The sequence below is a fragment of the Dermacentor albipictus genome, chromosome 5, assembly GCF_038994185.2.
Source record: "Dermacentor albipictus isolate Rhodes 1998 colony chromosome 5, USDA_Dalb.pri_finalv2, whole genome shotgun sequence".
Taxonomy (NCBI): domain Eukaryota; kingdom Metazoa; phylum Arthropoda; class Arachnida; order Ixodida; family Ixodidae; genus Dermacentor; species Dermacentor albipictus.
The window spans coordinates 21,681,154-21,708,068 of NC_091825.1; the positions used below are offsets into that span (position 1 = coordinate 21,681,154).

A 26,915-nucleotide genomic window follows, 5' to 3' on the forward strand; every position below is an offset into this window, starting at 1 on the left:
GAATATTTTGTCTCCTGCATCTAAACTGAAGGACACATCATTTTCAATTCGAGAAGATTATTCTACATGTGTACGCAAAGCTCGAGCAAAGTTATACGCATATGGTCTCAATAGTAAGTTGCCTTTTAAGATCCATTTTGATAATCTAGTCATTGGTAACAAGCAATTCACTTACAATGCCGGATCGGATTCTGTACTCGAATTGAAAATATAGCGTTTACCGCGTATTCCAAGGCTTCCGCAGCTAACATCGTATCGGCCAGTACATCGCCCTGTCAGCGCACCAGCAGACCAAACAATATCGGCTCTACTTACCAATATCCGTGGCTACTTTCCTAAAAGGGAATGTGTCGAAGCCATTCTAGAAGATAACCTAGCTGATATAGCTGTTTTTACAGAAACATGGCTAACCCCTGATATCTCATCCGATGAACTACTGACCAATATGCCATTTTCTGTGCTGCACAGACGTGACAAGGTCGGACGGAAAGGCGGTGGTGTTCTAGTTCTCGTGAATCCCAACCTACCTTCCTCTGCACTCGATATTGATTGCCATCACGAAATTCTCTGCGTGAACATATCTCTCCCTGGAAGCACTAACATACTCATCGCTTGCTATCGCGCACCTGACTGTGACATTTCCTTTGTGGAAGAACTACACACTGTACTTTTCGGTTTGCACAACCGCTTTCCTAGAGCCAACGTTATTCTCTGCGGTGATTTCAATTACCCTGATATAATCTGGGATACTTTATGCGCTATTTCTGGCCAATCCAAAAGATTCCTCGATTTTGTACTTATGTATAACCTTACTCAGACAGTAAATATGCCAACTAGGATCAACAACACCCTCAATCTAGTTTTTGTTTCGCACTCAGAAATGGTCCACTCAATGTCTCGCACTCACGGTCTCAGCGATCACAATATAATTTTATTTAACCTATCAGTATCGAAGCCTCCCCGTAACCCTTCCATTAAAGTTATCCGTGATTATAGCAAAGCAGATTTCACTACTATGAACGCTGAACTCACGAATCCTTATCACACCCTTAAACAGCTCGCTCCTTCCAGGACTGTCAACCAAAACTGGTTAATATTCAAGCGTAAACTCTTGGCACTAATTGAAGCCTGTGTTCCAGTCATATGCATTCGTGGCGACGCTGGCAAACCCTGGTTCAGTAGTGCCCTAACTAAGCTATCCCGGAAGAAAAAACGTCTTTTTCGCATTGCTAGGCATTCTAGTTCAGCCCTCAGGTGGGAAAAATACTTCACATGTCTGAAGGAGTATACAAGCCTCTTGAAGACCTCTAAAAAGAAATTCTTTCATCAGGCTCTACTGAACATAATGAGCAAAAATCCACAAAAATTCTGGAATCTGATTTCTTCTTCGAGCTATCAATCGCACAACATATCGCTTTCTAACCCGGATGGTTCGCATGTGTCGCCTGACGAACGACCTGATGGTATGAACTCTTAATTTTCTTCGACATTCACTAATGAACCGCATCATAACGTCCCGAACTTTCCTGATCCTAAATTTTCTCAGATGCTGCCCATTACAGTTATGGCGGAAGGCATCGCAAAGCTGATCGAAAAGTTGAAATGATCAAGCAGTCCCAGCCCCGATAACATATCTGCTAAAGTTCTCAAAGCAACCGTAGTCCCATCAAGTCGTTTACTACAAATAATCTTTACCCAATCCCTCAATGAAGGCGCGCTTCCAGATGACTGGAAGCTCAGCAAAGTAGTTCCAGTACTCAAAAGTGGTAACCGGTCTGATCCTTCAAATTATCGTCCAATCTCTTTAACATGCATTGCATGCAAACTAATCGAACATATAATTTATTCTCAAGTCGCCCTACACTTTGATAACAACGCATTCTTTTTCGCCAATCAACACGGCTTCAGGGCTGGTCTTTCTTGCGAAACGCAACTTTTTGAATTTACCACCGAGCTTCATTTAAACCTAGATTCATTATTTCAAACTGATGCAATATTCTTAGACTTCTCAAAGGCATTCGATCGTGTTCCCCATCTACGACTAATCTGCAAACTCTCTTCTCTCAGCCTACACCTGCAAATTCTAGCTTGGATTAAATGCTTCCTCACCGACCGCCTTCAGCACACCGTTATAGGTGGATGTTCTTCATCCTCAAGCAAGCTATTTTCTGGAGTTCCACAAGGATCAGTCCTTGGTCCCCTTCGCTTTCTCATCTACATTAATGACCTCCCTTGTGGTAATTCATCATCCATACATCTCTTCGCAGATGACTGTGTCCTTTATCGTGGAATTTCTACCGAGTCTGACCAGGCCCTTCTTCAGAACGACCTGCATTTAATAGATAACTGGTGTACCAAATGGTTGATGCAGCTTAACATTTCTAAATGCAAATTTATTCAAATTTCCCGCAAGCACACTAACATCACCCATGAGTACTCATTACGCACAGTCAACATCTCGCAAGTACAAACGTATCGCTACCTCGGTATCCTAATCGCTAGCAATCTCAACTGGTCGGAACACATCACGAAACTGATCGCCGACAGCTCTAAAACACTAGGCTCCATCAGAAGAACACTATAGTTGTCACCCCCTTCCATCCGTAAACTGGCATATGAAACTTTTGTTCGAACCAAACTTGAATACGCTTTCGCGATTTGGTGTCCACATCAAACATATCTAATCAATGCAATAGAATCGGTCCAGAACCGTGCTGCTCGATTCATATCTTCAAAATATGACTACAAAACTAGTATCAGTAGTATTAAGTCATCGCTCAATTTACCCACATTAGTCTATCGACGCAAGATCGCACGTCTATGCTTATTCCACAAGTTGTACTACCATTTTCAACGTCTGCGCGAATAATTTCTTCTACCACCAGCCCATTCGTCACGACGCCTGTTCAATTCACTCAGTTCACAGCACCTGTATGGTTCAACTTCTGCCTTCAATAAATTATTTTTACCCACAGCAATCCAGGAATGGAATGCACTCCCAGATGCAATTGCCAGGGAGCATGATCCTGAAGAATTTAAAGAGCGGTTGCTTTCACATTTTGGAAACTACAATAGAATGATTTCTCTTTTTATTCCAAGTGTTGTTGCATTTGAAGTCGCCTGTACTCCTATGTTTTTTTTTGCTGCATTACTTAACCTGCGTTATTTCAATTCATTCTTGATGTAACATCTTTGACTTATGTATATCTATGATTCCCCCCCTTATGTAATACCCTGTAAAGGGTCCTTAAGGGTCCAATAAATGATGATGATGATGAGAACTCAAAACTTCGACACATGATCCACGCTTTTGTCGGTTCTGGTCGCTGCTGGGCATCCAGAACAGGTTCGTCGGCGACCTCCTCCTGGCCCCCCTTGAACGCCTTGTGCCACCTCCCGGACCTTGAAATGCAAGTCATCCTTGCAGGCCTCTTGAAGCATCTGGAATGTTTCAGTTGCATTCTTTCCAAGCTTCACGCAAAACTTGATAGCGTATTGCTGTTCAAGCGAACGTTCCATCGCGCCATGTTATCCGCTCACACTGCTTGGAGTAACCTGGCAACCGGCTGCGTTGTCAGGGCAGAACCCTCGCCACATTTCCCGACGGGTTTTACCACGCTGCCATGGATGGTCGCGTCATAATAAAATCATGCGCATTACTTTCATAATGGACCCTGTATGTATAGGCCAGACGGCATGCCTCCGCTGTGCCAGCAGCCACAATGTATCTTCACACACAATAAAAGAAATGAAATGCTCCAATCGCAATGGACCCCACGAGGTCAATTCCAAGGACTACCCTAAAGAGAAACGGGAGATCAAAATATTGATCCAAATGAGCAAGACAAGTATGTCTCACAAGGAGGTGGCAGCATCAGTGCAACATCGGAGGAGACGAATGCGTAGTCAACATGGAGAAGCTGTAGGTCCAAACAAGAGCTTCTGGGTGCCAATTCCGCAGGTCCAGCAGAAAATAGTTGAATCGATATATCTGTCCAAACCATTGCTTCAAGCCAGCCACGAAAGCCTGAAATCAAATGTATGGTCATGCTTGCTGCCGTTCACACGGGCCTTAGACTGGCAGCGCGAGCAATGACAGGCAGACTGGCGTCGGCGACCCTAGGAGGGTACCGAGCGTGCAAAGGCAAAGGACCTGTGTTTGTGGCTGCAGGCACTCTGACTACATATAAGATAGCCACCTCCCAAGCCGCTGGGACTAGGAGTCAGCCACGACTCTCGCCAGAAGCACACAGGCTGTGCAAGCACACACAAGCCCGGGCATTCATAGGCTCACACAGGAAAACCTGCACTGGGAAACCGTCACCAGGCATATGGCCATCCCAGCCGCTGGAACTGGACGTCAGCCCCGACACCAGACGGCAAGTCACACTAGCCGCCATGCATGCCAAGTGATGCAACCTGGTCAGGCATAGCCGTGAGTTTAAAGTGCGGCACACTGTGGCAGCCCAAACAGCGAGCCAGAAAGTAAGCACAGCGTGATGGCATCCGACAGGCCACGGGCCGTACGAAGTACGAGCGCACAAACGACGGACAAACTGAAGATGCGTCCGGCTGCGCAACGAGCCGTGGCGATTCTGGCACCGCACAGCTAACAAGACGCTCAATGTGTATTAACAGCGCCCTGTTTCGTGGTACCGCGAGAATGGCCGGGAAATTCCGAGGTGTCACGGTAGGGTTGCCCGAGTGTCTAACTAGGCGCACGGCCAGTGAAGCCGTTAAACTACAATGCGTCAAATAATGCATGAAAGTTGTACAATCCTTGCCACAAGGGCAGAGGCTGTGCTGCGCTAAACCGAAGCAGTAGAGATAAAAAGTAAAACGCCTATGACCCGTAATTGTCTGCACCAACGACTGACGTTGTGAGAAGTAATCGGGGATTGAGAAAACGTTTGGGACCCAGTGATACAATTCTGTTTGCTCGTTATGGGAATGCTAATAGTGATATCAGTAAAGGTACATCTGTTTAAAGAATTTTGTTCAAATTCATGGAATAGGAGCTTTAGAGTGTCTTAAATAGCCACACCTAGTTGCGCCCGTCGCGGCTGCATCCACCAGCTCATTCCCAAAGATGCCAGCATGACCGCGCATGTGGTACAGATCAATTGGGAACCGTTGACTAAGCCATGAGAGCGCTCGGTTGATCTGCACCATGCACGCGTCAGCTGAGGAAACAGCCGCCTTTCTTTCTTTTTTATGGTCGTGAACCTTCCTCGTTTACGGACACAGTTCTTTTGTGACTCTATTCAAAGCCGCCCTTATGCCAAAGAATGTCGTCAGATTGCTCGCTCACTTACCGTGCAAGACCAGGCCAGCCAGAAACATAGCCGTGACACAAGCTTGACTTTTGAATCATATTCACCTGGAACGCTGGTATGGCTATGGTATGTGTAAGCTGTTCCTGGACATGCTATTTAGGATGTTTTCTTTTGTAATCAGAAAGCAATGTTAAGAGTGCTTTCCTGATAAAAATAAAGAACTGCTTTTACCGGAAAACAATTGCCGCTGCTATGAATTTCAAACGATGCGGTGTACACATGACATGGTGACACATTTGCCAAAATGGCACTTTCTGAAGTGAAGGGCTCCAAGGTATTTGCAATCGGACACTGCAGCGCCACCAGATCCCAAGTAAGCTTTATCCACAAGTCACAGAGGCAAGTGGCAAGTGTTGCTCTGTGCCTCTTGCTCTCAACTCTTTTCCACAGAGTCATAAACATGGACGGGAAGCCATGTCCCCTCCCCATAAAACCAAGAGGAAGAGGGGCAAGTGGAAGCAAATAGGAAGAGAATAAAAGTAAATGCAACTTCTTTGTCCAGCTGCATCATAAAAGTTGGCATCAGACTACAAATGAAGTTTGATGATGCGCGTTGGCGCCGACTTGAGGCGGCCGCAAGTCAAGTTCGAGTCAAGGCGCATTTCTGAATACGGGGGTTAGTTGCTCCATGTGAATTGTCTGAATATCAAACAACTTTCATTGTGTTGGGAAATGATATACATGACTAGTCTGCTTCTTTCATGCTGCAGTTTCTCACCAAGTCTGTGCAGATCGCACTATACAGGCTTTTGTATTGCCGAAGCAGGTCCAACAATGCTTTCCGACCTCGCCCTCTAGCGATTAGTTTAGGCCACGGTAGCAGTCAGTTACTTCATTCAGTTAAGCGCAGTGAAGGCCATCACCGAAAATGAACTAAGGCCGAATTGGTCTCGAATACATTGGCTGCGTACAACGGCCGGAGCTTTGCGGCCAGACGCCAGAGTTTGGAATAATAAACTCAAAAGTATCGAATTTGGCCAGCGGTAAACGAAAGTGGCAGTAGTATATCAAGTGCTGAGCCAGCAATCTCGCGCCGAAGAAAAAAAAAAAAAAACAATGTCTCACCACAAAAGGGCACTACTCAGTACCACAGTATCAGCCAACACGGCTACGATATATGCAGGAAAAGATCCGGCAAGATGAGATAAGCAATAGGCCGCATGAAAGGCCTCAGCTACTGGGGCTGCTGAAGCAGCGTGCAGTGGTGACAAGATTCGGGAGGTCTAATACGCTTATGCACCTTGCCTTTGGGGTTCGGAGGGTGGAGGCGGCTCGCCGGAAGGCTGCGCAGCAGAGCTCAGCAGGAACTTGTCCTTATTACGGAGGATCCATCGAAGCAAGTTGTCCAGTCTCTCGTTCAACGAGCGGTCCCTGCGCACTGCCACTTCGTACCCGCGGTTCAAGTCCCACATGAGTCGATGCCGTTGATTCGGCATTCGCAGATACTTCATCTGCGCGGCACCGTCCACATACTCGCGCTGCTCGCCAAGAAGCGAGAAGTTGCCGATCTCGCGAGGCTCGCGGAAACTGGGGAATTTTCCGTTCGACTGCTCCACGGCATCGCGCACACACATGGAGGCAACGTAATCGCCAGGAACGGAACATTTTTGCCGCTCCCGCGCCGGCGCTTTGCCGCTGACGCTACCGCTCAGCGCCATAATTGACGCCAACCACTGCCCAGTGTTGCTTTTCCTCGAGCCGTTCTCGGCGCTATTTTGGCGCCTTTCATTCGCCCAAGCAAAAAAAACTTATAGAAATTTCTACAAGTCTATACGGGTCCTTCTATGAGTTTGATATATATTTCTACCTGACCCATACACTCTTATAATAAGCAAAATTACACCCTTTTGCCACACAACGATAACCGCATTTCCTTTCTTTAACGCGGCGACCCTCTCACTATGCCAGTAGCGCACGGCAAGCGCGTTATCAGCATGACGTAGCATTCCCGACAGGAAAGTAGCGGGCGCGGCGTTTTCAAAAAAGGAAACGCAAGCAAGGCAGTTGACGACTATCGTTGTGTTGCAGAGATACACCCCAACGATTGTAGCTTTGCCTAAGAGTGTATACAACTCTTTACACTCTACACTCTCAGAAACGTGTACACCCTTTGGAGTGCCCCTTCTGCCACACAACGATAATCGTCATCTGCCTTGATGCGTTTCCTTTCTTGAAAACGCCGCGCCCGCTACTTTCCTGTCGGGAATGCTATCATGCTGATAACGCGCATGCCGTTCGTTACTGGAATGTACCGGGCTCGCAACGTTAAAGAAAGGAAAGGCATCAAGGCAGATGACGAATATCGTTGTGTGGCAGAAGGGGCACTCCAAAGGGTGTAAACTTTTCTTAGAGGGATAAAAAAGTTTACACCCCAAAGGGTGTAACTATTTTTATAGTGTACACTCTTATAAAATTTTACACCCCTTGGGGCTTATCTTGTTATCCTGAAACTCCTCTTAGAAAAATTTACCCCCTTTGGGGCGTATCCTGTCCCACAACAATAATGGTCATCCGTGTTGCCCGCGTTTCCTTTCTTTAACGCTGCGAGCCCGGTACTTCCCAGTCACGAACGGCATGCGCGTTATCAGTGTGACGCAGCATTCTCGACAGGAAAGTAGCGAGCGCCGAGTTTTCAGGAAAGGAAACGCAAGCAAGGCAGATGACGATTATTGTTGTGGGACAAATATACACCCCAAACGGTGCAACCGTTTTAGGAGTGTCAAGCAAGGCAGATGACGATTATCGTTGTGGGACAAATATACACCCCAAAGGGTGGAACCATTTTAAGAGTGTACCAAACTGGTAGGCAGCAGATAGATCTCACTGTGCAAAATTAAGAGCAAATAGGATGATCTATCAGACTTTTAAACCCAGATAGAGATCATCACACAGCACACAGAAATCTAAATGAAGCACTGATAAAGCATGTTGGAAATACACACACACAACGGTGCCCACATGCCTGAAGAGATGTTTTTAGAATGAACTGAATATACAACCCCAAAATCATTGCCTGCCACATGAACAGATTAAAAAACACAGTTGGGATATTAGAGTATCAAACGAAAATAAACTGTATAAACTGTGCAATTATCAAAACTTTTTACGGTTTGCTTATATCAAAAACAGGATTACCATTGCAATAAAGTTTATTTACAAAGGTAAAACAAAGTGCTTCAAGACTGTGGATACTTACTGCAGCTCTAACATGTGAAGCTGAGTTTGTGAATGCCATAAATTAGACACTACCAACGTGATTTCATTAATACTTCTTTCTGGGCTAGTGAGTGCATACTTGATTTTAAAATTACAGCAGCGCTAACCCATGCATCCTCAAAGAAACAAGGACGACACACATATGACATGACTACCAACATGACCAAGGTTTATTTTACACTCCATTACCTAAACAATAAGCAAGCAACTTTAGCCGCATTTAAACAAACACATAAGAGGAAAAACGCAGACTGAAGTACCAACATCACCTTGCCCATTTGTGCTCACAGATGCTAATTGGCACATCTTTTTATTATATGAAGCTATTTGCTTCAGACTATGTGCTTTTGCATTCATCCCAGAAGTGTTCTGATATGTGACAGAACACAAGTGAGCTTGTGCAAAAAGAACAAACTGGCATGGCACACTGACAGGAAGCAAGGAAACAGGACACGCATTGCTACTGGTACAAGATCTACAGCAACACATCAGAAAATGACCATACAGCAATATTATTTAAGCAAAAGTGAGCACAGATCTGAGAACTTATTTAGGTGAGAACATGGATTTACCATTTTTAAAACCAGATATTCATGAACAAAAACAGCCAAACATCAAGTGCACATATTGCAAAAATCAGAAGACACAATTCTTCACTGGGTGCTAGTTCAACCACTGCGCGTTGAAATGTGTAAGAGCAGTTTAACCTGTGTAGCCTTCAGCACACGACAGCAAAGAAGACTATCAGCAACAGGCTTCATATGTAGTGTTTGGAGTCTTTGATTCAAACCGTAATACACTGTTAAAACAAAATCTTAGAGTTTGGTTGTTTCATTCAGAAAAAAGACATTGTCTTGGACATGCCGCCACAGTTAACGGATAAATTCACACCAGCTGTCAAAGGAGAAAATAACGTGAGGAAGACAGATGCATGGTGTGAAAGTGATGCTGTGTAAGTAGCACAACTGCTTACTTAAGGCCTCATTCAGCTGCTTTACATGCCTCTGCATGCAGACTGGGAAGCTTTAGCTCTTCACCATATGCTAGTAAAGCACTGTTTGTTCACTGTGATCACCCACTCAAGGCAGTCACTTGGTTAAGTAGGGTCCTTCGCTACATGTAAGGACACCGACCCGTAACCATGCATAAGTCTCGTAAAATATTGTCATGTTTTAGCTACCGTGACTGTTCATCAGCAGCTGCATCACTACTGCCAACATGCAGACCATGCAATTGCCCAAGCACTTGCTCAACAAGAGTACAGTAATGAAGAGTGGCAAATTGGGCTATAGCTGGTTCATTAGGAAAACAAGAAGCTATCGCAAGAAAAAATAAAAGTTCTAGAATTTTGATGGCTCTGGCTTGTTTAACATATTAAAACATCAAAAAGCTGATTCTGACAGTACGCGGTAAGGCGTGGCGCACTGTTACCAACTGCTGTTTTTTTAAAGCTATAACCTGTTATTACCAGGCATTCATGTACCATGGCTGGAGACATACCGTTCATTGTTACCATGTCTTGTGCATGGGAATTAGTCTCTTTCATAAAGGTTTGGTATTGCCGATAAAAAAATATATTGTGGTCTATTTCCATAAACACACCAAGGTGCAACTTCCCTGTCTGTAACTGTCTGTATAACACTCCTCCTTTCGGGTAAGCCCGGGTGGGGTGGCAGCATAGTCTGTCTGTTCAGTCTGTACCACTTCACTATTTCGTTGAAGGTGGTCATCTTGTCCTTGGCACTGCACCGCGACCAAAGCTCCGAGCCGGCCGTGCTTGCATCTGCGCGGTTGGTGTGTCCTCGCGCGGCCGAGTTGGCCGTCTTGTTGTGGTTCGCACGTTCCCGTGTTTCGACACGTCGCTACCCATGTGGGCCGGAAACCACTTGATCCCCACAGCACTTTTGTGTCCGATGTCTTTGGCCTTCCGCAGTATGCGCGCGGCCTCACTACATACCCTACCCTTGGCGTAGTTTGTCACTGCCGTTCTAGAGTCACACAACACTGTAGTGCATCCGGGGTTGGAGACGGCCAAGGCGATGGCCACCTCCTCCGCCCGGTGTGCTTCCCGAGCAGTGATGCCAACCCTAGGGATTTATCCCTAGATCTAGAGATTTTTTCTTTGCTTTAGGGATCTAGCGTCTTTTTGTGAAATCTAGGGATTTTAAGAGTCCGTATGATTGTTACTTTAAGCGGCCTCAAGGCAGACGTATCTGATTATATTGCCTTCTAAACACAAAATACTATGAAAAATGCTATATCATGAGAAGCCAACAATCACTGACACCAAGGACAACATAGTGGAATTACTTGTGCTTAACAAATGTAATGAAGAAACGATAAATTAATGGAAGTTAAAGTGGATGAAAAAGCAACTTGCCGCAGGTGGGAACCGTACCCACAACCTTCGCATTTCGCGTGCGATGCTCTACCAATTGAGCTACCGCGGCGCTGTTTCCCCATCCACTTTCTTGGGTATGTATGTGTACTAGTAAAACACTGGGAGTGTTAGCCAGCGCCACCACTCACAGACCTTGGCAGCGGACGTGGAACGTCCTTGTTGCCGCAGGCGTTACGAGAACGTGATCTTTTTGGGTGAAGGCAACTGGTCAATAAACCCACATATGCTACCTGAAGGCATCAATGTTGCCGGATTCGTTGATGCTCTACAACTAGCAACATTAAATTTTGGGGGATGTCAGTTTCTCGTGATGTCATTTCTTAGTCGCTCCAACTACTGTTTGACAATCTTTGATTGAGACTTTGATAAATAAAGAACTGTGCGGTGAGGGACGCCATTTCACCGCTTCTGAGTGTTCTATTTGAGGTGAGAAGGGGACTTTAACGAAGTCCAACATGTTCGTTTTTCTGTGCGCATCATAAAAAGACTGTTAATGTTGTCTGAATAAAATACCTTGATGTGATGACGGGGCTTAGCAGACAATGTCCAACTCTTTCAACTTGGGACCATTCTTTTGTTAAAGGGCTGCATTGGTTCTTTGCGCGTGAAGATGAGCCTGCTGAAGGAGCAGCTCGAAAGGCGGTGCGGTGAAACGGGAGTCATCTGCTCGAAGTTCACTTCAGATACAGAGGGAGTCATCTGAGTGTCGTTGCTGACTCCCCCTCTATCTGGTGGTGCCATCTGTCGACCCTCTATGCATAATAACTCTACAAAAAATTAAGAAAAAAGCTACAGATGCGGCTAATACACATTTATTTATCTCTGATAAAATGTATAACAAATGGAACAAAGAGTGAACTGCGCTGAGACTTTGTTAAAGCTGAAATTGCCACATTAACAAGTAAACAAAAAAAATCTAGGGATTTTTCTTTAATCTAGGGATTTCTGGGGGTTCATTTTAGGGATAAAACGTTGACCTGAGTTGGCATCACTGTTCCCGAGTCCGGACGCTCGCTGCAGTCTTCGTTGCACCCGTCGATGCCCCGACAGCCACCACCGCGGATGCGTCGCTGCTCCCTCAATACTCCGCCGCGTCCACGTAGTCTGCGCCTTCTTCTCTGGCGTAGAGGTCCACGAGAGCCCTGGCCTTCGCCAACCTCCGCTCCTTGCTGTGCTCGGGGTTGACGTCCCTCGGGATCGGGCAGACCCTGAGCTTACTGTTGATGCTACCCGGTATAGGTACGTCTTTCTGCTGCTTGCCTTCCCTCGGCTCAAGACCAAGGTCCCGCAGTATCTGTCTTCAGGTTCTCGTTTGAGAGAGACGCTCGAGTTGCACCATTCTCTGTGCTTCGGCTATTTCGTCCAGCGTGTTGTGGACTCCCAGCGCCATGAATTTTTCGGTGCTCGTGCTTCCGATGAGACCGAGTGCTGCCTTATACGCCTTGCGTATGGTGGCGTCTGTCCTGTTACGTTCGCTCGTCCTCCAGTTGTGGAAGGCGGCCACGTACGTTATGTGGCTAACTGCGAAGGATTGAACGAGCCTAGTCAGGCTCTCCTTCATCCCCGCTCTTCTGTTGGACGCCTTCTTGATGAGTCTCATTGCCGCGGCCGCTTTGCCCGCGAGCTTGTTGACCGTTCCACCGTTGACTCAGCTTCGCTGGATGAGCAGCCCGAGCACTCGAATCTTCTCGACCTCCGGTATTGCTGGTCCTCCCGCCGTCTTGACCGTGATCTTGGGACGCTCGTACTTGACTTCCATATTCTTTCTTTTCCTGCCCGCTCCTCTCGGTGGAATCACCAGCAGTTCTGACTTGGCCGGAGAGCAAATGACTCCAGACCCGTCCAGCTGCTCCTCGATAGCGTTGACCGCTTCTTGCAGCGTTGTCTCGATGTGTCCGTCGCTTCTTCCCGGTACCCATAGCGTAACGTCGTCGGCGTAGATGGTATGCCGGACTCCCGCTACTCTTTCTAGCCAGTTGGCCAACCCGATCATCACGAGGTTGAAGAGTAGTGGGGAGATCACCGAGCCCTGCGGAGTTCCGACGCTGCCCAGCTTCTTCTCTTCGAGCTGCAGATCTCCCGCGCAATTTTCGGTGGTCTGTTCCGTCAGGAAGTCCTTGATCTACTGGTATGTCCTCCTGCCCATGTTTAGCCTGTATGCTTGGGCCAGGATAGCCGAGTGCCTCACTTTATCGAAGGCACTCTGCAAGTCCAGCGTGAGTATGGCTCTGTTGTCCTTGGTGCTCATCGTATCGTCGATGATCTCGTTCTTCAGTAAGATCATGGCATCTTGCATCCCGAGCTTGTTCCGAAACCCGATGAAGGAATTTGGGTGAAGCTCCAATTCTTCCAGGTAACGCTGCCACCTGTTCATGAGAACGTGCTCGAGGAGCTTTCCCACGCACGAAGTGAGTGAGATCGGCCTGAGGTTCTCTATGTTAGGCGGCCTGCCAGGCTTGGGGACAGGCACGTACCCAGGGGGGGGGGGGGGCCCCGGGGGGGCCCGGGCCCCCCCCGAAATCAAGCGGCATACCCCCCCCCCCCAACCCCTCCACGCCCACGCCACCACTCCTCACACATTCCTAAAGCGCCGCCAGATCAATGTTGAGACTTGGCAGCTGTTCATCGGTCAGCATTATGCTGCCTTTTTCACTCCTTTTAGATGGCGGTAGTTATCGGCATCTCTTGTAATGTGAAGGACAGTTTTCTCATAGATTCCGCACCCGCGCGATTAACTCGAGATGCGTTCAATTGTCACCATCTATTCAACCGTCACGCGCATAGCTGTTGCTTTTGTTAGTTCAACCTTCTTTGTTTAGGCTGGTCCTGGGACCAGGAGAGGGATGCGGCTGTTACTCAGCTGGTCTGTACTCTCATGAAACGAGTTGCGGCCGGAGAAAACGCCAATTGCGTTTAACTTTTCCCTTTGCTTCATTATTTCCTTGAGTTACGGCTCGCTGCGACGCTGGCAGATGCCCGGAACCATATACACTTGATATGGGTTAGATAAGGTGGGAAATAAAATAATGTGAAAGAGCGTCCATCATGAAACCCTGCAATAACCCTTAAACCCATAAGTAAGATGACTGTCACCCGTTACCTCGTCTGTTTTTCCCTAATTGTATAGCACTTTTCGTGCAAAATTGGCAACTGGAAACAAAAATCGCAAGGAGTTGAGAAATTAAGCGATCTACTAAGGGAGAGAGCCAAGGTAACAACCAAACTGCAAGCAAACGCGAATAATAAATAAGTTAACCGTTGTTTATGAGAATATTTATGGATCAACATATTTTTATTTAAAAAGGAAGTAGAGAAAACGCCGCCGGAAGTGGAGAACAATTACTTGTTTGGAACCGCCTCACGTAGCCACTTCTCTGCTGTGCTTATGTGGGTGTTTTTCTAACATTTCGCGGTGAGCGCAGTACGTCTAGAATCGCAGAGTCCTGCGCTCTACGCGGTTGTATGGGACTGGAGGCCGTACAGCGTTACGCAATTTGCGGAGCTGTCAAAACTGATCAACAAGGCAAAACAAATAACTGATATTCGAAACTATAACATGAGAAAGACTGAAGAAGCCGTAAAAAATGAATGCAGCCTGAAATCAGTAAAAAAGAAACCTGGCATAGGACAAACAATGATGTATGCACTAAAAGATAAGAAGGATAATATCATCAGCAATCTCGAAGATATAGTAAAAGCAGCGGAAAAATTCTAAGCTGACCTGTATACAGCACCCAGAGGAGTCACGATAGCTCACTTAGAAACAGTAATGAACACGATACAGAAACTCTCCTATAACTAGCGATGAGGTCAGAAGGGCCCTGCAAGACATGAAACGATGAAGAGCGGGAGAAGAAAGTGGAATAACAGTCCATTTAATCAAAGGTGGAGGAGACATAATGCTTGGAAAACTGGCGGCTCTTTATACGAAGTGTCTATCGACTGCAAGGGTCCCAGAAAACGAAGAATGCAGATATTATACTAATCCACAAAAAAAAGGAGACGTTAAAGAATTGAACAACTATGGGACCATTAGCTTGCTCCCAGTATTATAAAAAATATTAACCAAAATAATCTCCAATAGAATAAGGGCAACACTGGATTTTGTCAACCAAGGGAACAGGCTGGCTTCAGGAAGAGATACTTTACACTGGATCACATCCATGTCATCAATCAGGTTATCGCGAAATCTGCAGAGTACAATAAGCCTCGCTATGTGGCTTATATAGATTACGAAAAGGCATTTGATTCAGTAGAGATACCAGCAATCGTAGACGCACTACGTAATCAAGGAGTACAGAACGCTTACGTAAAAAGCTTGGAAAATATTGCTACATGCGTGTGGTATTTGCTTGAACGAGGCGCGTAGGCGCCATAACTCCAGAAAAGAGGAGGAAGAACGAACTGGGCTCGCGCTGTGAATCTTACCGGTCAGCGCTGCAACGTTTTTGTAAATATAATCTGTAAATAGTTTCTCGTCTTACTGACTCGTCCTTCGCGAAATAATATCTACAGAGGTTCTACAGCTACCTTAGTTCTACAAAAGAAAAGCAGGGAGATACCTATAGAGAAAGGGGTCAGACAGGGAGACACAATTTCTCCAAAGTTATTCATTGCGCGCTTAGAAGAATTCAAGCTATTAAACTGGGAAGGCTTAGGAGTAAAGATCGACGGCAAATATTTCAGCAACCTTCGGTTTGCCGATGATATTGTTCTATTCAACAACAATGCAGACGAGTTACAACAAATAATTGGAGACCTTAACAGAGAGAGTGTAAGAGTGGGGTTGAATATTAATATGCAGAAGACGAAGATAATGATAAATAGCCGGGCAAAGGAACAAGAGATCAGGATCGCCAGTCGGCCACTAGAGACTGTGAAGGAGTATGTTTACCTATAGGTCAATTAATCACCGGGAACCCTGATCATAGGAAGGAAATTCACAGAAGAATAAAAATAGGTTGGATCGCATACGGCAGACATTGCCAGCTCCTGACTGGAAGCTTTCCATTATTATTGAAAAGTAAGGTGTGCAATCAGTGCATTTTGCCAGTGCTGACATATGGGGCAGAGACTTGAGAGCAAGTTAAGGACCGCGCAAAGAGCGATCGAACGAAGATTGCTAGGCATAACGTTAAGAGAGAAAGAGAGTGGTTTGGATCAGAGAGCGAACGGGTATAGACGATCTTCTAATTGACATAAAGAGGAAAAAAACTGTAGCTGGGCAGGTCATGTAATGCGCCGGTTAGATAACCGTTGGACCATTAGGGTTACAGAATGGGTACCAAGAGAAGGGAAACGCAATCGAGTACGACAAAACACTAGGTGGAGCGATGAAATTAGGAAATTCGCGGGCGCTAGTTGGAATCGGTTGGCGCAGGACAGGGGTAATTGGAGATCGCAGGGAGAGGCCTTCGTCCTGCAGTGGACATAAAACAGGCTGATGATGATGATGATGACGACGATGACGACGACAATGATGATGATGATGATGATGGAGGTGGTTGGGCCCCCCCCGAAAAAAAATCCTGGGTACGTGCCTGCTTGGGGATGAGGATTGTCTTGGCTGCTTTCCATTGCTTGGGAAGCCTTCCTCCTTGCCAGCACTTGTAGAAGTTCGTGAGCGTTTCGGTGGACGCTTCATTGAGGTTCTTGAGTGCTCTGTTGGTCACTCGATCGGGACCCGCGGCGGACCTGCCATTGAGATCCTGCAGGGCAACTCTGACTTCCCACGTCCGGTGGTCTTGATCTAGCGTCTCGCTCTCATTGCCTTGGTAATCCGGGTGTCTTTCCGTGGGGGTGGTCGGTAGGTACTCGGCGTCCAAGCGCCACTTGACCTCGTCCTCCCCGTGTTCGCAGATTGCCTTGTGTAGGGTCCTGGCCAGGTTGTTGTGTTGGTTGCCCTTGGTCTTGGTTTCATCGAGGAGGTGCCGCAGCATGTTCCACGTCTTGCCCTTGTGCATCTGTCCGTCGGCTTCATTGCAGGCCTCGTTCCACTGTTGGGTGCATAGCATCCTGCAGTGGACCTCGATCTGCCTGTTGAGCTCGGCGATCTTCGTTCTTAGACTTCGGTTGGTTCGTCGCTTCTGCCACCTCGCCTTTATGGACTGCTTGGCTTCTATCAGGTGGGCCCGCCGACTGTACATCTTGTCTATCCATTCGTCCGTCTCCAGCTCTTTGGTGGCTCCTTCCGTCGTCTCAACGACGTTGGCCGCCCATTGCTCGATGTTTGTAATGTCCAGTTGCAACGCGGTTAGAGCCTTTCGAAAGGCGTCCCAGTCCGTAATGCGATGCTTCCTTATGCCGGTGTTGCCTTGGCCTTCGAGCAGTACGACGACCTCCACCATGTAGTGATCGCTGCCCAGCTCCTGGCCCGTATTTCTCCATTTCGCTTCTCTCGATCCTCCGTCGGTTTTGACGAAGGTAAGGTCCGGAGTGGTGTCTCTCGTAACCGATGTGCCGATCCTGGTGGGAAAGGCCAGATCCGTGATTAGGTTCAGTCCCACGTCGGTGGCGTCTTGCATCAGCTCTCTCCCATTGACCGTCGTACTGTGGTAGCCCCAGTCTTGGCTCGGAGCGTTAAAGTCTCCGCACACTATGAGCGTATTGCTCCCCGCGACTGAACTCGCCTTGTGGAATAGTGCCTTGAACTTCTGTTGTCCGTGGGACAGATTGCTATAGACGTTCACCACGAAAGTGCTCTCCTTCCTCTTCTTGCCCGTGATTACTTCCACCGTGCAGAGTTCGATGGCGCTTCTGCCGATCATTTTGTGTTCCATGAAGGTGATCCCTTTCCTAACGAAGGTGCAGGCCCCTCTGCCCTTGCCCTTCGACGTGTCCCTTTTGCTCAGCGGGCTGTCGTGCGACCGGTGGTCTGGTAGTCTCGGTGTCTCTTCGCTGTGTGTTTCTAGAATCATTATGACGTCTGGTTTCCTCGTTAGTTGCTGCAAGTGTTGCTGCAGCACCGCTCTCTTGCCGGTAAGGCCGTTGCAGTTTCAGTGCCAGACTAAGAGGTCTCTCACTGGCTGTGTGGATGCTGCTGTACGTGCTGTCCCGTCCATGATTGCTGCAGTTTGGCGATGATCTGTGCTTCCATACCTTGTATTTGTGCCTGTATCTGCGTCTGCAGTTGTGCTTGCATCTGCGCCATCATGTTCTGGATCGTGCTCTGTATGTTTGTTGTCATCTGCTGAACTGTTTGAGCGAGCGCAGTGAGGAGTTCGTTCGTTAGCTTGCTGGTCGCCTCAAGATGGTCGAGTCTGTCGTCCTGTTTTTCGATTCTCTCCATTATCTTTCGTTCCTTGGCGCCCTCTATGGCTCTCCTCTTGGGAGCCTGTCCCGCCACTGTCGTGGCTCTCGGGTCCACCTCGACCTCTGGTTCGTCTTCGGTTATCTGTTCTTGTTTCCTCTCTTGTGCGGGCTTCGGCAGCAGCTGCTGCTGTTGCTGCATCGCAATTAATGTCGTTAGCTCCTCGTTGATTTCCTTGATGGTGGCGTCCTGTTCGGCGATTCTCCGCTTTAGCTTTTCGTTCTCGTCTCTCAGGGCTTTTACCACCCCGTTCTCTTCTTGGATCTTCGCGGCGTTTTGCGCCGCTGGTTGTCTCTTTTCTGCCGTGTTTGCCTTGACTGCGTCGGCCCAGGTGACTCTCTCTCTCGACTGCGATGGTCTGAGGCGGCTGGCGCTCCGGCCTCCCTTGCTGTTATCCCTCTTGCGGCTGCTGTCGCGCTGCCTCGATTCCCCGCGGGGTCTCTCGGCAGACGGCGCTCGCAGCGGCGGAAAGTTTTCCGGATCCGGTTGTTGCTGCATGGCTTGAGAAGCGAAGGTTGCGACGTGCTACAGAGACTGTTTCTAGGTGGCTTTGCTACGGCGCAGCGCCTACGCGCCCCGCATCGGACGTGGTGAGCGTCGAGCAACGCAGCGTTCGGCGCGACAACGAAGTGTGCGCCTGCGCAAGCGCCGCACGCCTGAGCCGACGCCGACGGCACCGGCTTTTCCGCGACACGAGCTCCTTAACGCTGCCGCGTTAAAATAAAGGCTAGTATGCTTCGCATCCTGGGCTTAACCTTAGCTAAGCCACAGCCAGTTTTTGACCACGTACGGCATCTTGTACTTGTTTTTGCATTCCCTCTAGCCCGTTGGATGCTGCCCCCCGCAGAGCTTGCACTTGGGCTTGCATTCGTGTTTGTGATCCTCGCTGGGGTTCACGATTCCGCAGCCGAAGCACACTCCGGTGTTGGGATTCGGGCATACGTCTCTTCTTTGGCCGACCTTGCCGCATTGCCTGCACACGTCAAAGTGCTTGCGGTAAAGCCTGCACCTGACTAATATCGAGCCATACTTGACGTAGTTCGGTACTTTCTGTCCTGCGAAGAGTACTATCACCGTGGTTGTATTGCCGATTCTGTGCACCTCCACCACTAGGGGGTTGCACGGGTTCACGATGTTTTCAGCTATCTCCTCCGGGGTGTCGTCTACGGCTATGCCTCGGATGACACCCTTGACCGTGCCGTCCGGCGCCGTTCGGTAGGCGCTGACTTCGTGTGTCCTACCTATGTTAAGGGCTTTGACTTTAGAAGTACAGCGTGGCACGCCTCTCATCCGGGGTGCTGACCACGATGATGTTTTGCTGCGTGTTCGTACAGATGGTGTCTGCTTTAGCTTCTTCTTTCGTTACTCGAGCTGCTGTCATGACGGCCGACATAATTATTGAAACCTCAGTTCTCGTTACGTTGAGACCTCCACGTGGGCTCATGATTATCTTGGTGTCTTCTTTCGGCATGTCTATTTTGAGCCTCTTTGTGAAAATTTGTCATATCTGAGCTAGGTATTGTAAATGCGTTTCTGGTAATGAACTTGAAACTTGACTTCTGCTTTCACTTCTGGTTTCATGTTGGTTGCGCTGCATCGTCTGCCGTTATCCTTCTCCGTTTTGTAGGTGTTGTGTGATGTGTCGTGATTTGCGCTCTTGAAAAGCTTCTTGAAGAAGCGTTTCCGCGTCTCATGGCAGCAAGAAGTTCCCTATGCCGTACTGTTTTGCCCCCGGCTGCACCAGCGGCCTGAGACACGATGTCGCTGGTCACCATTTTTTCGCACCGCCGCAAGACGCTGGAGAGCTTAAAAGTTGGAAACGCATGCTACACCGAAAAGACAAACGCCTCACAAACAAATAAAAAATGTGTGAACGCCACTTTGAGGACGACGATATTTTGAAATACTACAAGCATGTTGTGGGTAACAAAGAAATATTGATTCCTCGCGGGAGATGGGTGCTTGTTCCCGGCCCACTTCTTCGGCTCTTTCCTGGGCTGCCTGGGCACATCTCAAAGCCAAAAAATGTGAAGCGAAAGCGACGTCCATTAAAATAACGAGCGCACGTGCCGGCAAGTACATCGGGCAAAGCTTGTAGTGACAGCGCTTCAACCTCAAACCTGCTGTTGGGCTTGGAAGAAGGAACTTAGAGAAATATGCGCTACACACATGGTGCTCAACGAGCTCACGAACGTGACACTGCCTTCTGCGCTCTGGAAGTTCCAAATTGTTGAGGACGACGCAACACAGAAGCGATGCGGAGTATTTTATATGAAGCAACTGGTAGCCGGGCATCTGCGAGTAATGAGAACTGTTGTACTTGAAGAGGATGGTACTTGCTGCATAAACGGCTACAGCAAAATTCACAAGAGGCTATTTCGAGCTGCGACTAGCATTGCAATGTGGAAAGAATCCTGAGAGATGCAGACAGCTTGAACATATGTGGGGGCGTGAATGCAGGCCAGCGTGACATCAGATAATATGCACCACAAGCAGCGCAATGTACTTACAAAGCAACTAGTCTGCGCACGTTCCTCCGTCTACAGAGGAAACTTCGACTGAGCATTAAGGCTCCGAGCGCAACGCTCAAGCGATATCAGAAACTACGTAATGTGATCGAAGAAGAGGCTGCTTAGGGCGGCTGCTGCGCATCAAAAGCAAAAGAATGAAATTTTGGCTGTGAAGAAAAGGCTTTCTGAAATGCCCGATAACAGAATCGAGGAAGCGTTGGCCGAACTTCCTTGCATTTATGACATCGTTTAAACAGTTGAAAGCAAAGTCTCCGTGTGGCGCGCGGTACAATGCGGACTGGCTTCTGAATTGTTTAATGCTGAGGATAGCGAGCCCTCGAGCATATAAGCTTCTATCTGACATGAATATGCTGCCCTTGCCCTCCCTGAGCCGTCTCCCACAAATTCTGAAAGGAATACCATGCAAGTATGGTTTCAATCCTCTCTGTATGGAAGCTATTGGAAAACAGCTGGGCAACAAAGCAGAAGGGAAGAAATTCGGCACACTGATTTTGGATGAAATTAAGTTACGCCGGGCGTACAATTTCAACAAGTCAACCTTCAAACTTGATGGTTTTGTGGACTACGGTGGTATTTCAAATGAAGGAACTGACCAACTTGCAGATCATGCGCTCGTGCTGCTGTTCGTACTACTTCTGGAGAGCTGGGTGCAACCGATTGCCACCTTTGCCACGAAAGGTGCCGCGCCTGGCAGGATTTTAGCAGAGCTGGTGTTGCAAGATGTAATGCAATTGCATAAACATGGTGCTATGGTGATCGCCGTAGTCAGTGACGGAGCTGGGAACAATCGCTCGATGTGGCCACAGATGGGAATCAGCGGCAGCGTAAGCTCACCTTCTCGCAAGATTCCACATCCACGCCTGCCTGAGCGCGCGTATCTTTATTTCCTGTGTGATGTGCCACACGCCCTGAAGTGTGTACGGAACCATTTGCTCAAGCACAAATATCGACAGGTGAGCTAGCGTGGTTTATTTCACATATAACCTGTGCTGATTGGCGTCGACAACTCGCTGACAGAGCAGGTGCAAGCAGCCAGAAAGAGGGCAAAATTGCTTTGAGCAAAAGTAGCTGAAAATTACTTTTTATTTTGTGCACAAAGTAAGTAAAAAGTGTCACTGTGTTTGTTTTGTTCGTCAAAAAGAAAATGAATTAAGCTTTGACATAAATATGTTCATAGCATTTAACTTCGTCCCTGTCACTGCTCACAGATCACTTCCAACTAATTTGCACGTCCCATAATATCCGCGCACGACTATAAAAAATACATGTGTCAATTAAATTTAGTAGGCGAAGAAGCGTTGACGGGGGTGGATCAATTCACCACAGCGTTGTTTCAAGCGACTGCTGGGCGTGATGCGTTAATGACCCTACGTCTGCACAGGCGCTCGCCGTCTTTAATTAATACACATCTTAAGAATAAGCAACAAAAAATTAGAGGACGCTTAAGCTTCGCCTGCAAGAGTGGAACGCGACAGCGTTCCTGTCGACCCGCCAGGGGTGTAAGACAATGCGCTATGGCGCAGCGATCACTTACGAGGCGCCCCGCATAGGACTTTGCACCCACCAATCACGCGGTGAGCGTCGAGCAACGCAGCGTTCGGCGCGGCAACGAAACGTGCGCCTGAGCAAGCGGAACGAAGCAAAGAACTCGGTGTCTCGGAACGTCGTGATCGGCACGGACAACCGGGCGGCGACGCACCTCGCACCGGTCCCCGCACAGCCCCAATGCGCGCGTGGCGCGCCACCTGTAGGGGCAGCGCCGTACATAGCGAGGAGGGGGTCTTCTGTGTTTGCCGCAAGATGGCTCTGCGTGTGCGGAAATCGCAGAAGAAATGTAGCGGAGACGTAGTTAGCTATACGCGTTTAACTGCGACTTCTGTAATTTACATGCCAATAATTACCAATATACACAGCAGTATAACCACGGCCGCTCGATCAAAAGCACAATTCTCATCATTTCTCGCTCAAGAAAGTTACTTCGAAGGTTCTTTATGATGTGATTGGGGTCGAAAGACAAAAAGAGCGGGTGGCCGTTTTGCAGAGGATGAGGCACGGCATGAACAAGGGTGTAATCTTCTGCGAGACCCTTGAAAAAAGCGACATTTGTTTGGCGGTTGTCGGTGACAATTCGCAGCACACGAAAACCCACATCTTCGGCTGCTTTCACGACTTCCAGTGCCACTGTAGAAAGCTGGTCGTTCTTGAGGCACCGTGTGGAGAAATAGCCAACCGGTATGACGTAGGCTGTTGACAGCCCTCGTAAGACGAAGCATAACAAGTGGTTTGCCACTTGAGGTATACTGCTCCTGACTGTTCCTTGCAACCCATGTGAACGAGACCGAATATTTTGTCCACCTGACGGTCATACACAACTTTTTGAGCAATGGCCATCTCATTGATAATGAGTGAGCAGTAGACTTCCTGCTCCACAGAAAGCCCTTCGCGCTCCACACGCAGCCGCTCCTTTATCAATGTTGTCACACCAACTTCGCCAGTCGAGTGTCCTACATACTTTTGAGGTTTAGCACGACATGCAAGCTTCAAAAGGCCTCTGATTCGAACATGCTCATAACCTTTATTTGAGCAGGCTTTCCATAAAACACATTCCCTCAGGATTCTTTCATTGTAGGCAGGTTTTTTTTCCCCTGAAGTGGCCACTTGGTTGCTGATAAAAACAGCAGCTTTTTCTCCTTTTTCCGCTCTTTCTAATACCTGAACAAAGGACTGAATTTCGTTGTTGTTTTCATAAACTAAGCTTGAGGCGGTTTTTCATTTCGTCCCGTTCGGACTGCAATTTTTTCAACTCTTCTCCTTGACGGGCAATCTTTTTTTTTAATCCGCTGATTGCTTTCTTTGACTGTTCTAGGACGTCCACAATATCTAATGCAGTTTGGCAGGCCTGGTCAACAGAAAAACTACGTTCAGAGCATGATTCTAAGGCAGTCTCTGGAACTAGAGCTTCCACCTCGTCGCTGATAAACTGCAAGGCACTTTCGATGTTGGGGCTTTCTCCTGAGCTGCCGCAATTATCACTTGCCTCAACTACTGTGTGATCACTAAAGTTTCTTCGATGGCGTTTTTTGGGCTGCACATTCTCTTTTTGCAGGTACTGTGGATATTTGCAAAACATGGTGGGTACCGCATTCGGAAGCAGGAGCCTAAGTTTCGCGTTCTTTTTATAGTCACTTTCTGTAAAATGCAGGGCACATACAAGAGACCTATCGCTCGGTTCCCACTTGCTTCCTTTTCCCGACACTCCTTGGCGAGAGCTATTTTTTAGCCACGCTTCTCGACGCTCCAAGTCGCAGAACTCGTGGTATTTCACAGTCGGGTCCTTTTTGGCATTTGTGTCGCAGAGTGGCACACAACAGTTGCGCGGCATCGCGCCACATGAACTAGGCCGGCTACGGCACACACGCACACCGAAGAGCCTTAACAAAGCACAGGCAAACTTGCTCACACAGACGCACGCGAAAAAAGCACGAGAATAATGCATATCGCACGAGGCAAACACACTCTGACGAGAACCAACTTGCTCACACAGACGCACGCGAAAAAGCACGAGATTAGTGCAAGAGCACGAGGCAAACACGTGCTGACGCGATAACCAACGCCCGCTTTGCCCCGGCGTGAAGTGGCGAAAGCCTCCCCGAGCAGTGGCGCCCTCACCAAGAAAAGCGGTCGCAAATGTAAACTCGGCCGAGACGCGCCCGCCTATTGTCCGCGGCGCGGCGTAGCTGGTCGCACCTTGCTTTGCATCGAGCGGCCGTGGTATAACTTTCCACGGCACGTTTGTAAGTCAACACCGCATTCACTAGTGGCGTTTTTGCCCCACTTTGAACGATCGAACTCATGGCTGAGTGGTAGCGTCTCCGCCTCACACTCCGGAGGCGCTACCACTCAGCCACTATTCGGCACTGGTTCGATTCCCATCCAGCCCATCTTGCAAGTTGTTTTTATTTATTAATTGCCTTCCGGGATTTTTTCGCTCACGGCCAACGCCGACGACGCCGGCTTTTTCTGCGACACGAGCTCCTTAACGCTGTCGCGTTAAAAAACAAAGCCCCCGCTGAAGGGAGCACCATGTTGGTTGAAAAGCGGAATCGCAGTGCAAGACCGCTCATTTGCGGTGTGTCTAAAGACTAGCTAGACATGTCATTCAAAGGTCCTTGGCATAAAATATTGTTCGGGCAGCCAAAACACAGTCGTCAAAGACCGAATGGCACAGGCCAGTTGGGGAAAACGACCCACCGCAGAGATGACATCGCAGGAGTAGACGATGCGCGCTGCGTGAGAGATACGTCACTGCAGCGCCGATAGTGCACAGACACCGTGAAGTCCCCGTTACTTACGCGCGGCAGGTTTGTCACAAAGCTCAGACTGCGCATCTAAACTACATTTACCGATGGATAAGCGCCTACAGGCCTGTTGCTGCAAACGACGCGTCGCAGCAGGAGCACACGACGCGCGGCGCATGACGAAAGACGCGACTGCAGCGCCGGTAGTTTCAGTGACACCCGTTGCGGCCACGTCGGCCAATGGGCTCGCATAGGGAGCTGCGAATGAATGACATTTGAATGACAAGGATGTTGAGGGTAGTAATTTGAAGAACAGTGCTGTCGCATCTACATTGTAGATGTTCTTTGCGTCGTACTCCTCCAGAATTTTGGGGAGCCGTGTTGCTCGCCAGTCCGCGCATGCCGTCGTGTCTGCAGCGGCACCCTCCCCTGAAACGGGATGACACACTATGCCTTAAATCTCGTCAACCATCCTTCGCTGCACGAGAAACTGTCGATGCCGAGCTGCAAAACAAATTCTTCTGCTTTCGCGCGAACGAGTGGACCACTGATCGGAATGTTTTCACTGCGGGATCTCCGCAGCCAAACCACCAGGCACTTCTCCAGACCTTCGTGGTTGGCCACCCGCAGTCGTTTTCTTTGAGGGCCAAAGCGTGACATCTCGTAAGCCTGCCGCAGCTTATCCTTGTCCTGAAGTATCCTCGTGAGGCTGCTCTTGGGGACGGCGTGCATCGTCGCAAGCGCTGTTTTTGTGAAGCGACCACTCTCGAAGTAGTTGATTATCTCCATCTTCCTTTCCAACGCAAGGGCATTGTGAGGTCGCTTCTGCGCTGCCATCAGGTGCTGACTTCGCGACGAAATGTCGCAGACGACGCTAAACAGCGGATGTAATGCTTAAAGGGAAGCTGAAGCGGTTTTCAATTTCCATGAATTGCTGGGATTGGGAAGAACAGACCTAATAATTTACGGTTCCGAATTTTTTTTCTTCGTTTTGTTAATATAAGGGGCGGAAATCGCTTTCTAAATCACCCCCGCGGACACGCCCCCATCGCTTCCCGGAGCGCCGGGTGAGGAGGTTACCAGAGGAGAGAACCGGCGAGAGTGACGTCACTGGCGGGGACCGAGCTGCCGGACCGGCGTGCTGGCATGCGCTGGCATGCCTCTTTCCGTCCTGCGCTTTACTGAACGACGCTACAGGCGCGCTCACACTAGCGGGAGACTTCCCGCAGCGGCACAGCGTAAACGACGCCGCTGCGTCGCAGCTGCTCGGAATGACGATCACACTGCGCGCGTTTTCTCGCTGCGGTTCTTGGAACGTAGAGAGAGGAGGCGTTGAGGGAGGACTCTAACTAGGCAGGAACACACAGGACAGCGCGCCGAGCAACAGCCGAGTGTCCCGCAGCACGCGCGCAGCCTCCTGCCTCCGCCGACGGGGTCACTGAACTGGGACCGACGTCACGGTTCACGGTCGGCCCCCATTGGCTGTTCTCGTCAGCGGCACGGCAAAAATAGGTACCCGACCCATCGCTCTGCGGGACGGCAGAGCAGCCTGTCTGCAGGAGAAAAACCGGTTTGTGCGGGAAGCGGCGTGCGGGAAACGTTCTGCGTTGCGCGCTTTCCCGCTAGTGTGAGCGCGCCTTACGAGAGATTTGCCGCCGCCGCCGCTCACGTTTGTTTTGCGATTTTCGTAAACTGTTCTTTCCTTCTGCGCTGCGTGAGTGCCTACAGCCAAGGGCGCCCAACATGCCCTCGTTCTGTGCAGCAATCGGCTGCGCGAACACACGTGGGCGAGACGATGTGGTGTTTCACAGGTTCCCGAAGCAC

The 26,915-nt window shown here is 48.7% G+C and overlaps 2 protein-coding genes and 1 pseudogene across 2 annotated transcripts in view; all 3 read right to left on the bottom strand.

Annotated features, from left to right (window-relative positions):
- Rai1 (Rat1 Interacting Protein 1) overlaps window positions 1-7,029 on the bottom strand; it is an 81,383-nt gene extending 74,354 nt beyond the window's left edge. The window contains exon 1 of the mRNA XM_065427192.2: window positions 6,582-7,029. Within this exon, the coding sequence (XP_065283264.1) occupies window positions 6,582-6,994 (413 nt within the window). The 5' untranslated portion in view covers window positions 6,995-7,029. The remainder of the gene's footprint in view (window positions 1-6,581) is intronic.
- Window positions 7,030-12,601: 5,572 nt separating this feature from the next.
- On the bottom strand, window positions 12,602-17,870 carry LOC135898256 (uncharacterized). Its single transcript, XM_065427102.1, has 3 exons — window positions 16,494-17,870; window positions 13,142-13,312; window positions 12,602-13,075 (listed from the first exon to the last, which is right to left on the bottom strand). Exons 1-3 carry the CDS (start codon window positions 17,868-17,870, stop codon window positions 12,602-12,604), a joined length of 2,022 nt encoding a protein of 673 aa, XP_065283174.1.
- Window positions 17,871-17,971: 101 nt separating this feature from the next.
- On the bottom strand, window positions 17,972-25,880 carry LOC135898255 (uncharacterized; annotated as a pseudogene).
- Window positions 25,881-26,915: the final 1,035 nt, after the last annotated feature.